Genomic DNA, 11,485 nt, shown 5'->3' with positions numbered 1-11,485 from the left:
AGAAGTGGGTGGGTTGAATTCATGCTCAAAATCAGATGGCGTTCTACAGTATATATTTTATATTATATTTTCCTTTACTGAAACTTGAGTGCAAAAGTTTTCCCTCAATAACAACTATTATTTCTACCCAACCCTTTGTTGAAGTGGATAAACGCGTCTGCTAAAGGGCATATATTATATTATTATAATTATGCCAAAACAAAGCAAGCCTAAGTCATTTACACCAATAACATGGCTTCAAATGATATATTCATTTCTAAATTATAAAAAAATATATAAAAAAATAAGCACAGTGTCCAATGGTCTTTAATTTAGAATCATAATCTGTTTATTATGGAAATAGTCCTGTGGGATCTTCGTTATGCCCCAAACACCATCATGACCACGCCTTGTAAATCACTCAGGATTCCACTGTGACGTTGCTCATGTCAATAATTTCATGAAAAAAGGTTGTACACAAGTTTGTTGATCATTTTCTGATACATCAGACAGCATTATATTGGTGGTATTGAATTTCCACCAAATATCTGATTTTAAAATACAGTAGCCTATGGTAGCACAGGATGTGGAGAAAATAGGTGAAAATGCCATATCATTGTTGCTTTTCATTGTTAGAATAGCATAGGACCTTTACACTCGTATTCCTCTTGTCCATTGGCAGGGAAGGAGGTAGGGCATTAGTTGTGGCAGCGAAGGTCACAGCGATCTGTTCTCATTTTGTTTTGACTCAATTGGCTGTGTATTTAGTGGTTAAGAGCGTTGTGCCAGTAACCGAAAGGTTGCTGGTTCTAATCCCCGAGCCGACTAGGTGAAAAATCTGTCGACGTGCCCTTGAGCAAGGCACTTAACCCTAATTGCTCCTGTAAGTCGCTCTGGATAAGAGCGTCTGCTAAATTACCTATTCATTTATTTATTTTATTATTATTTGCTGAGAGGTAAACAGTGACCTCTGCTGGCTCTGTCAGAATGGCTGCTCTATCGATCTACTGCCTGTGGATCAAACATCTTTATTAATAACATTTTATTTCTCTCTGAAGGACATGATAAATAACTGAATCAGCGTAAAATCACTGTTTTACTAGTTGTTTTTACCTCTCCTTTCTCCGTGACCAGAATCTATGACAGTAGGAATGCGATTGGCGATGGTCAGTGTAGTGAAGTCTTTGAGCTGTAGGGAGATTGTGGATCATCATAAAGAACACTAGAGGGCAGTATTGATCTGTTTACTCTCCACTATTGAACTTTTGGCTCTTCTTCAATGTTAAAACATTCCTTAAAAGATCAGCCTTCCAAATATCACAATGAAATAAAAATGTGTTCAAGTGCATTCTTTAGTAGCATGTCACTCAGGTTAGGTAAACAAAAACACCGCCTCTATTTTCTCTGGAACTTACAGAACAAGTGCTCTCTGAAAATGACCCAGAAACAGTTGTGGGACTGAAAGTATTCTGTATAATGTTACTGTGACTGCTGTTAAATCTCAGTGTTCTTCAGTCCTGGTTCCAGAGACCATGGTATGCATGCGTTTGTTCCAGCCAATAATTACACTTGATTCAACTAATCAAGGGCTTCATGATAAGTTGAATACATTGATCCAGGTGTGGTAGCACATGGGCTGGAACAAAAGTACAATTTCAAGTTTAATTTTCCAATAGGAAGATTTGAAAATACATACAGATGTAGGATTTTAATCTGATCAGTCTTTTGTTGCTGAGAATTTTCCTGCACAGCAAGAAATGCAAAGTTGTAGTTCACTTGAGGTTTAAAAAGGCTTCTAAAGTTTGGAATTTCCATTTAGACGTTTGACTTGATTTTCCCTAACAAAAAATGTATTAACCCCTGCAAAAATGTTCATTAATTATAATCCACATAATAATTCACATTTCCTGTTGCTGCAGGATTATTTTCTGTCTGTAGCAAACTGGCTCAAATTAAGATCGTACATCTGTACACACACAGAAGGATCTGTTTTAATTTACAATACATACATTACAGGTCACACCATGTGGGTCTTTTCAGGTTTAGGGTTGAAGACCAGTGCTGTAGCTGAACAGATGTGACCTCATTACCCTGTGGTTAACCTGACCCTTATTAGTGTTTTAGACCTGACCTGCCCAGCCCTGGGGTCACAGCCAGGAGGTGGATGGATGGATGGCTGGCTGTCCAGCTGAGTGTGATCCTCCAAGCAGCCAGGAGGAGATTCCAATCCCTTGATTTATCCCAGACCTTGCCAGGATTGCTGGACCACATTAAAAGTGTCTGAGGGACAGTAGAGCTATTTGGGTTCAGTTTCCCGAACACATCGGTCTGTTTCAGTTATGGGTGAAATAAGATAAATAAGATTGTCATAGCCATGGGAGAAATAAAAGTGCCACGTTAGCTATGGAGCTTTCGGGAAACCTTTCAAGGATCATGAACATGACACATCTTCTAAAATAAAAAGTCAAATAGACCAAAAAGTGGAAAACCTGTGTTCTGGAGTGAATTTCCCGAACGCTTTGTAGCCAACATGGCACTTTAGGTATTCTCTTCACGTTATTTCTCTCCATGACGCAAACGGACTGAGGCTTTCGGGAAAGTCTGCCCATGGAGAGAAATAAAGCATCACGTTAGCTACGAAGCTTTCGGGAAACGTACTCTAGGACACATTATTTCCACAGGGACTTTTTATTTGAGATATGCCTGGTTCATCCAAGTTGAAATGGAGATTCTTTGGGAAAAAATGAACAGATTTATTTCCTGAAATAACAAAGAGAAATCTCAGAGAAGGCATGAGCTAAAGGCTGACCAAAGCACCTCATAATAATGCCATATGTTTCTATTCATCCACATTCTCATGGAGCAGACTGTTATGTGGTTTAGAAAACCTCTAATTATAGCTACTTCTTTTGACATTACAGTACTGTCTCCTAGCCTACCCGTTATTTGTCTTTCGGTCTGTCTGACTGTTGTTCATTAGTCCCTGTGACAGACACCAGGCCCACCACCCAGACAATAATGCCAAAGAAGATGCAGTGCATGTACTGAGGTGTTTAATAAATAACAACAATAATAACAACAACAACAAAAACAACTAATAAACAAATCGTTGGTTTATATACATGCAGTCCTCGATCAATAATTAACTGTGGGCTGAGGGCTGTGGTGGGGCAGAGAGTACTCCAGTGGGGTGGGGAGGTTGGAACTACAGTACTCCAGTGGGGTGGGGAGGTTGGAACTACAGTACTCCAGTGGGGTGGGGAGGTTGGAACTACAGTACTCCAGTGGGGTGGGGAGGTTGGAACTACAGTACTCCAGTGGGGTGGGGAGGTTGGAACTACAGTACTCCAGTGGGGTTGGGGGAAGGAACTGCAGTACTCCAGTGGGGTGGGGAGGTTGGAACTACAGTACTCCAGTGGGGTTGGGGGAAGGAACTGCAGTACTCCAGTGGGGTGGGGAGGTTGGAACTACAGTACTCCAGTGGGGTTGGGGAGGTTGGAACTACAGTACTCCAGTGGGGTGGGGAGGTTGGAACTACAGTACTCCAGTGGGGTGGGGGAAGGAACTACAGTACTCCAGTGGGGTGGGGGAGGTTGGAACTACAGTACTCCAGTGGGGTGGGGAGGTTGGAACTACAGTACTCCAGTGGGGTGGGGGAAGGAACTACAGTACTCCAGTGGGGTTGGGGGAAGGAACTGCAGTACTCCAGTGGGGTTGGGGAAGGAACTGCAGTACTCCAGTGGGGTGGGGAGGTTGGAACTGCAGTACTCCGGTGGGGTTGGGGGAAGGAACTGCAGTACTCCAGTGGGGTTGGGGGAAGGAACTGCAGTACTCCAGTGGGGTTGGGGGAAGGATCTGCAGTACTCCAGTGTGGTTGGGGAAGGAACTACAGTACTCCAGTGGGGTTGGGGAAGGATCTGCAGTACTCCAGTGGGGTGGAGGGTTGGAACTGCAGTACTCCAGTGGGGTGGGGGGTGGGTGTTGGAACTGCAGTACTTCAGTGGGGTAGGGGGTGGGTGTTGGAACTGCAGTACTCCAGTGGGGTAGGGGGTGGGGTTGGAACTGCAGTACTCCAGTGGGGTGGAGGGTTGGAACTGCAGTACTCCAGTGGGGTAGGGGGTGGGTGTTGGAACTGCAGTACTCCAGTGGGGTGGAGGGTTGGAACTGCAGTACTCCAGTGGGGTGGAGGGTTGGAACTGCAGTACTCCAGTGGGGTAGGGGGTGGGTGTTGGAACTGCAGTACTCCAGTGGGGTAGGGGGTTGGAACTGCAGTAGTCCAGTGGGGTAGGGGGTGGGTGTTGGAACTGCAGTACTCCAGTGGAGTGGGGGGTGGGTGTTGGAACTGCAGTACTCCAGTGGGGTGGGGGGTTGGAACTGCAGTAGTCCAGTGGGGTGGGGGTGGGGCGGTTGGAACTGCAGTGACCACATAACAGTACCATGTGGTCCCTTCGGTCAGTACTGCAGTGACTACAGGACCAGTGATTACAGTACAGTCACTGTCGCCAGGACTTTCGGCTGAGCACACATACACAGGCCACGTCGATGCGGATCAGTCTCCAGGCCACCAGATCCTTAAAGGAAGTCAGCGCCCGCACGAATGTGTGCGAGTTGGTGCAGTAGGAGTTCCAGTGTCGCCCGTCGATACCCAGGCAGCCAGAGCTGCCCGCCCGGGCGCCGCGGCACGTGGTCTCAAAGAAGTACTGCTTCTTCTTGACGTTGTTAATGTTGACGTCCGGGAGCACCTCCACCTCGTTGTTCGATATATCCGTGGCCTTGGTCTTGTTGCCCACCCAGACGCTGACACTCTCACACACAGAGTACACCCCCCGGTGCTGTGGCTGACCTACCATGCGCCTTGCCCTGCTGGCCCCTGACCCCTGGCGTCCTGTGGGCTCCGTGTCGGGCGGCTGCGCACTGAAGAGAACGCGGGGTGAGCGGTAGCGACGCTTGGTGAAGAGTTTTGGGTCCACGGTGGGGGTAGAGTTAGGGGTCCTGTTAGGGGCAGGGCCCTGCTGCTGAGCGGAGGCCGGGGGGCAGAAGTCCCCTCCCATGGTGGCCACGGCCTGGGCACTGACCACGAGGAGCAGGACCAGCATGGACGACCTCATGGACACACACCTGGAGGGATCAAACACACACAGACACCAACATTAGGGATCAAACACCTACAGACACCAACATTAGAGATCAAACACACAGACACCAACATTAGGGATCAAACACACACAGACACCAACATTAGGGATCAAACACCTACAGACACCAACATTAGGGATCAAACCAACAGACACCAACATTAGGGATCAAACCAACAGACACCAACATTAGTGATCAAACACACAGACACCAACGTTAGGGATCAAACCAACAGACACCAACATTAGGGATCAAACACCTACAGACACCAACGTTAGGAATCAAACCAACAGACACCAACATTAGTGATCAAACACACACACAGACACCAACATTAGGGATCAAACACACACACAGACACCAACATTAGGGATCAAATCCTGTTTAAGTCCTCTAGATACTGACTGACATCCGAGAAACGGAAGGCTGGAAACTTGAATTCAACTTCTTTGGAGCCTAGAGCATAACAGACTGGTTTCAAAATAGGTAAGAAACTCTGTCCTATTAATCCATAGAGAAAGGTAGCTTGAGGATTATAATGTGGGCTCAGTGTGATGGCTCAGTGTGATGGCTCAGTGTGATGGCTCGGTATGATGGCTGAATGTGATGGCTGTATCATACAGTGATTCAGAGATGCAACAACATCTGTGTGGTTGTCGGCTTACTGGTAATCACAGCTCACTCACTGTGTTTCCCACAATACATACAGTGCAGCTAGAAAACATGTTTACTCTTGCGGCGGCATTGAACGCATCATTACAGTGTGTTGTACTTTAACTCTACACCAGGAGTTTTTATACCTTTTTGAGATTGTGACCCGCACAGAGATCTTAACTGAGTTTTGCATGTCTCTTTGCACTTCTCTCATGAGAAGCTTTATGAAAATAAAGTTAGTCAAATTTGAATTGGATTGAAGATGCATGTACACCCCTCTTGCTTTGCTCACCTGTGCAGTGTTTCTTCCCCGTGAAGTGTGGCCCCTGGCGGGGTGGGCTCCTAGAGCACGTATTCAGAGCGGACTGCCTTCCAGGTTCCTGCCATCAGGCCTGTCTCTCTGGCTCTCTGTGGCCCCCAGCTAGGCCCTACGGAGAGAGAGCGAGAGAGCGAGAGAGCGAGAGAGCGAGAGAGAGAGAGAGAGAGAGATACCTTAATGAAGGCATGCGACCAAAGCACATTTGCTTTTTAATAATAACATATCATTTGACAAGCTCACTTCGATAGTCCTACCAATACTTGGTGAATATTTGTTTTAGTCCACAGCTTGCTCTTTCTCTGTTCATGCACCTTGGTTGGAAAGCGAGGTAGCGATTAGTATTATTTACCTTCTGCGCTGTGGTGTCACAGGGTTTGTAAAGCAGTCCAGCAAGCCACTCTAAACACACTGACATGGGAGAGGGACGGCCAGGAAGGGCCAGTGTTTTATACTCACACCGTTACATACCGGTACATACAGTGCCTTGCAAAATTATTTTTTTCCTATTTCCTATTTTGTTGCATTACAACCAGTAATTTAAATGGATTTTTATTTAGATTTCATGTAATGGACATACCCTAAATAGTCCAAATTGGTGAAGTGAAATGAAATAAATTCAAAAAAATAAATAACGGAAAAGTGGTGCGTGCATATGTATTCACCCCCTTTGCTATGAAGCCCCTAAATAAGATCTGGTGCAACCAATATTTAACTAATTAAGTCCACCTGTGTGCAATCTAAGTGCCTCATGATCTCAGTGTGTGTGTGTGTGTATATATATATATATATACACACTGCTCAAAAATATAAAGGGAACACTTAAACAACACAATGTAACTCCAAGTCAATCACACTTCTGTGAAATCAAACTGTTCACTTAGGAAGCAACACTGATTGACAATAAATTTCACATGCTGTTGTGCAAATGCAATAGACAACAGGTGGAAATTATAGGCAATTAGCAAGACACCCCAATAAAGGACTGGTTTTGCAGGTGGTGACCACAGACCACTTCTCAGTTCCTATGCTTCCTGGCTGATGTTTTGGTCACTGTTGAATGCTGGCGGTGCTTTCACTCTAGTGGTAGCATGAGACGGAGTCTACAACCCACACAAGTGGCTCAGGTAGTGCAGCTCATCCAGGATGGCACATCAATGCAAGCTGTGGCAAGAAGGTTTGCTGTGTCTGTCAGCGTAGTGTCCAGAGCATGGAGGCGCTACCAGGAGACAGGCCAGTACATCAGGAGACGTGGAGGAGACCGTAGGAGGGCAACAACCCAGCAGCAGGACCGCTACCTCCGCCTTTGTGCAAGGAGGAGCAATAGGAGCACTGCCAGAGCCCTGCAAAATGACCTCCAGCAGGCCACAAATGTGCATGTGTCTGCTCAAACGGTCAGAAACAGACTCCATGAGGGCCCAACGTCCACAGGTGGGGGTTGTGCTTACAGCCCAACACCGTGCAGGATGTTTGGCATTTGCCAGAGAACACCAAGATTGGCAAATTCGCCACTGGCACCCTGTGCTCTTCACAAATGAAAGCAGGTTCACACTGAGCACATGTGACAGACGTGACAGAGTCTGGAGACGCCGTGGAGAACGTTCTGCTGCCTGCAACATCCTCCAGCATGACCGGTTTGGCAGTGGGTCAGTCATGGTGTGGGGTGACATTTCTTTGGGGGGCCGCACAGCCCTCCATGTGCTCGCCAGAGGTAGCCTGACTGCCATTAGGTACCGAGATGAGATCCTCAGACCCCTTGTGAGACCATATGCTGGTGTGGTTGGCCCTGGGTTCCTCCTAATGCAAGACAATGCTCGACCTCGTGGCTGGAGTGTGTCAGCAGTTCCTGCAAGAGGAAGGCATTGATGCTATGGACTGGCCCGCCCGTTCCCCAGGAAATTTGATTTCCAGTGATAATTTTTGTGTGATTTTGTTGTCAGCACATTCAACTATGTAAAGAAAAAAGTATTTAATAAGATTATTTCATTCATTCAGATCAGATGTGTTAGATGTGTTATGTGTTATTTTAGTGTTCCCTTTATTTTTTTGAGCAGTGTATATATACACATACACAGTAGGGAGAACAAGTATTTGATACTCTGATGATTTTGCAGGTTTTCCTACTTACAAAGCATGTAGAGGTCTGTAATTTCTATCATAGGTACACTTCAACTGTGATAGACGGAATCTAAAACAAAAATCCAGAAAATCACATTGTATGATTTTTAAGTAAATAATTTGCATTTTATTGCATGACGTAAGTATTTGATCACCTACCAACCAGTAAGAATTCCGGCTCTCACAGACCTGTTAGTTTTTCTTTAAGGAGCCCTCCTGTTCTCCACTCATTACCTGTATTAACTGCACCTGTTTGAACTCGATACCTGTATAAAAGACACCTGTCCACACACTCAATCAAACAGACTCCAACCTCTCCACAATGGCCAAGACCAGAGAGCTGTGTAAGGACATCAGGGATAAAATTGTAGACCTGCACAAGGCTGGGATGAGCTACAGGACAATAGGCAAGCAGTTTGGTGAGAAGGCAACAACTGTTGGCGCAATTATTAGAAAATGGAATTAGTTCAAGTTGACGGTCAATCACCCTCGGTCTGGGGCTCCATGCAAGATCTCACCTCGTGGGGCATCAATGATCATGAGGAAGGTGAGGGATCAGCCCAGAACTACACGGCAGGACCTGGTCAATGACCTGAAGAGAGCTGGGACCACAGTCTCAAAGAAAACCATTAGTAACACACTACGCCGTCATGGATTAAATCCTGCAGCGCACGCAATGTCCCCCTGCTCAAGCCAGCGCATGTCAAGGCCCGTCTGAAGTTTGCCAATGACCATCTGGATGATCCAGAGGAGGAATGGGAGAAGGTCATGTGGTCTGATGAGACAAAAATTGAGCTTTTTGGTCTAAACTCCACTCGCCGTGTTTGGAGGAAGAAGAAGGATGAGTACAACCCCAAGAACACCATCCCAACCGTGAAGCATGGAGGTGGAAACATCATTCTTTGGGGATGCTTTTCTGCAAAGGGGACAGGACGACTGCACCGTATTGAGGGGAGGATGGATGGGGCCATGTATCGCGAGATCTTGGCCAACAACCTCCTTCCCTCAGTAAGAGCATTGAAGATGGGTCGTGGCTGGGTCTTCCAGCATGGCAACGACCCGAAACACACAGCCAGGGCAACTAAGGAGTGGCTCCGTAAGAAGCATCTCAAGGTCCTGGAGTGGCCTAGCCAGTCTCCAGACCTGAACCCAATAGAAAATCTTTGGAGGGGAGCTGAAAGTCCGTATTGCCCAGCGACAGCCCCGAAACCTGAAGGATCTGGAGAAGGTCTGTATGGAGGAGTGGGCCAAAATCCCTGCTGCAGTGTGTGCAAACCTGGTCAAGACCTACAGGAAACGTATGATCTCTGTAATTGCAAACAAAGGTTTCTGTACCAAATATTAAGTTCTGCTTTTCTGATGTATCAAATACTTATGTCATGCAATAAAATGCAAATGAATTACTTAAAAATCATACAATGTGATTTTCTGGATTTTTGTTTTAGATTCCGTCTCTCACAGTTGAAGTGTAACTATGATAAAAATTACAGACCTCTACATGCTTTGTAAGTAGGAAAACCTGCAAAATCGGCAGTGTATCAAATACTTGTTCTCCCCACTGTATATACATCTGTTCTAAAAGTCCCTAGAGTCTGCAACACCACTAAGCAAGGGGCACCACCAAGCAAGCGGCACCATGAAAACCAAGGAGCTCTCCAAACAGGTCAGGGACAAAGTTGTGGAGTATAGATCAGGGTTGGGTTATAAAAAAATATCTGAAACTTTGAACATCCCACAGAGCACCATTAAATCCATTATAAAAACATGGAAAGAATATGGCACTACAACAAACCTGCCAAGAAAGGGCCGCCCACCAAAACTCACGGACCAGGCAAGGAGGGCATTAATCAGAGATGCAACAAAGAGACCAAAGATTACCCTGAAGGAGCTGCAAAGCTCCACAGCGGAGATTGGAGTATCTGTGCATAGGACCACTTTAAGCCGTACACTCCACAGAGCTGGGCTTTACAGAAGAGTGGCCAGAAAAAACCCATTGCTTAAATAAAAAAATAAGCAAACACGTTTGTTGTTCGCCAAAAGGCATGTGGGAGACTCCCCAAACATATGGAAGAAGGTACTCTGGTCAGATGAGACTAAAATTGAGCTTTTTGGCCATCAAGGAAAACGCTATGTCTGGCGCAAACCCAACACCTCTCATCACCCCGAGAACACCATCCCCACAGTGAAGCATGGTGGTGGCAGCATCATGCTGTGGGGATTTTTCATCGGCAGGGACTGGGAAACTGGTCAGAATTGAAGGAATGATGGATGGCGCTAAATACAGGGAAATTCTTGAGGGAAACTTGTTTCAGTCTTCCAGAGATTTGAGACTGGGACAGAGGTTCACCTTCCAGCAGGACAATGACCCTAAGCATACTGCTAAAGCAACACTCGAGTGGTTTAAGGGGAAACATTTAAATGTCTTGGAATGGCCTAGTCAAAGCCCAGACCTCAATCCAATTGAGAATCTGTGGAATGACTTAAAGATTGCTGTACACCAGAGGAACCCATTCAACTTGAAGGAGCTGGAGCAGTTTTGCCTTAAAGAATGGGCAAAAATCCCAGTGGGGGTGAATAGTTATGCACGCTCAAGTTTTCTGATTTTTTGTCTTATTTCTTGTTTGTTTCACAATAAAAAATATTTTGCATGTTGTGTAAATCAAATGATACAAACCCCCCAAAAATCCATTTTAATTCCAGGTTGTAAGGCAACAAAATCTGTAAACGAGACCTTGGTCTCAGTATGACTCACTGATCAAATAAAGGTTAAATAAATAAATAAATTCCAGTGTATTCCCTCTACCCCCCCTTTCCTAGAGGCAGTATTGTAAGGACGGTGCAGAGCCATGTGGGCAGAGAGAGCGAGCGAGAGCTAGCTCCACACCACACAGCTCCTCTCCAACAACACCTCATTACTGTCACACAGTCTGACTGCTACTATAAATCAACCACACAGAACACCCAAACTCATCCCTATAGAACACAGAACACACAGAATCATCCCTATAGAACACAGAACACATAGAATCATCCCTATAGAACACAGAACACACATAATCATCCCTATAGAACACAGAACACACAGAATCATCCCTATAGAACACAGAACACATATAATCATCCCTATAGAACACAGAACACACAGAATTAAGAACACCTTCCTAATATTGAGTTGCATCCCCTTTTGCCCTCAGAACAGCCTCAATTCGTCGGGGCATGGACTCTACAAGGTGTCGAAAGCGTTCCACAGGGATGCTGGCCATGTTGGCTCCAATGCTTCCC

At 45.8% G+C, this 11,485-nt stretch overlaps 1 protein-coding gene across 1 annotated transcript in view; it reads right to left on the bottom strand.

The window, feature by feature from the left end:
* Window positions 1–4,328: 4,328 nt before the first annotated feature.
* Window positions 4,329–11,485, bottom strand: part of LOC121575824 (nerve growth factor-like) — a 30,793-nt gene continuing 23,636 nt past the window's right edge. The window contains exons 2-3 of the mRNA XM_041889115.2: window positions 6,062–6,197; window positions 4,329–5,097 (exon numbers count right to left, since the gene is read on the bottom strand). Of these exons, the coding sequence (XP_041745049.1) occupies window positions 4,473–5,087 (615 nt within the window). The 5' untranslated portion in view covers window positions 5,088–5,097; window positions 6,062–6,197 and the 3' untranslated portion in view covers window positions 4,329–4,472. The remainder of the gene's footprint in view (window positions 5,098–6,061; window positions 6,198–11,485) is intronic.

The sequence above is a fragment of the Coregonus clupeaformis genome, chromosome 10, assembly GCF_020615455.1.
Source record: "Coregonus clupeaformis isolate EN_2021a chromosome 10, ASM2061545v1, whole genome shotgun sequence".
NCBI lineage: Eukaryota > Metazoa > Chordata > Actinopteri > Salmoniformes > Salmonidae > Coregonus > Coregonus clupeaformis.
The sequence above is the reverse complement of the archived record's forward strand: the minus strand, read 5'-3'. Positions and strand labels throughout refer to the sequence as shown.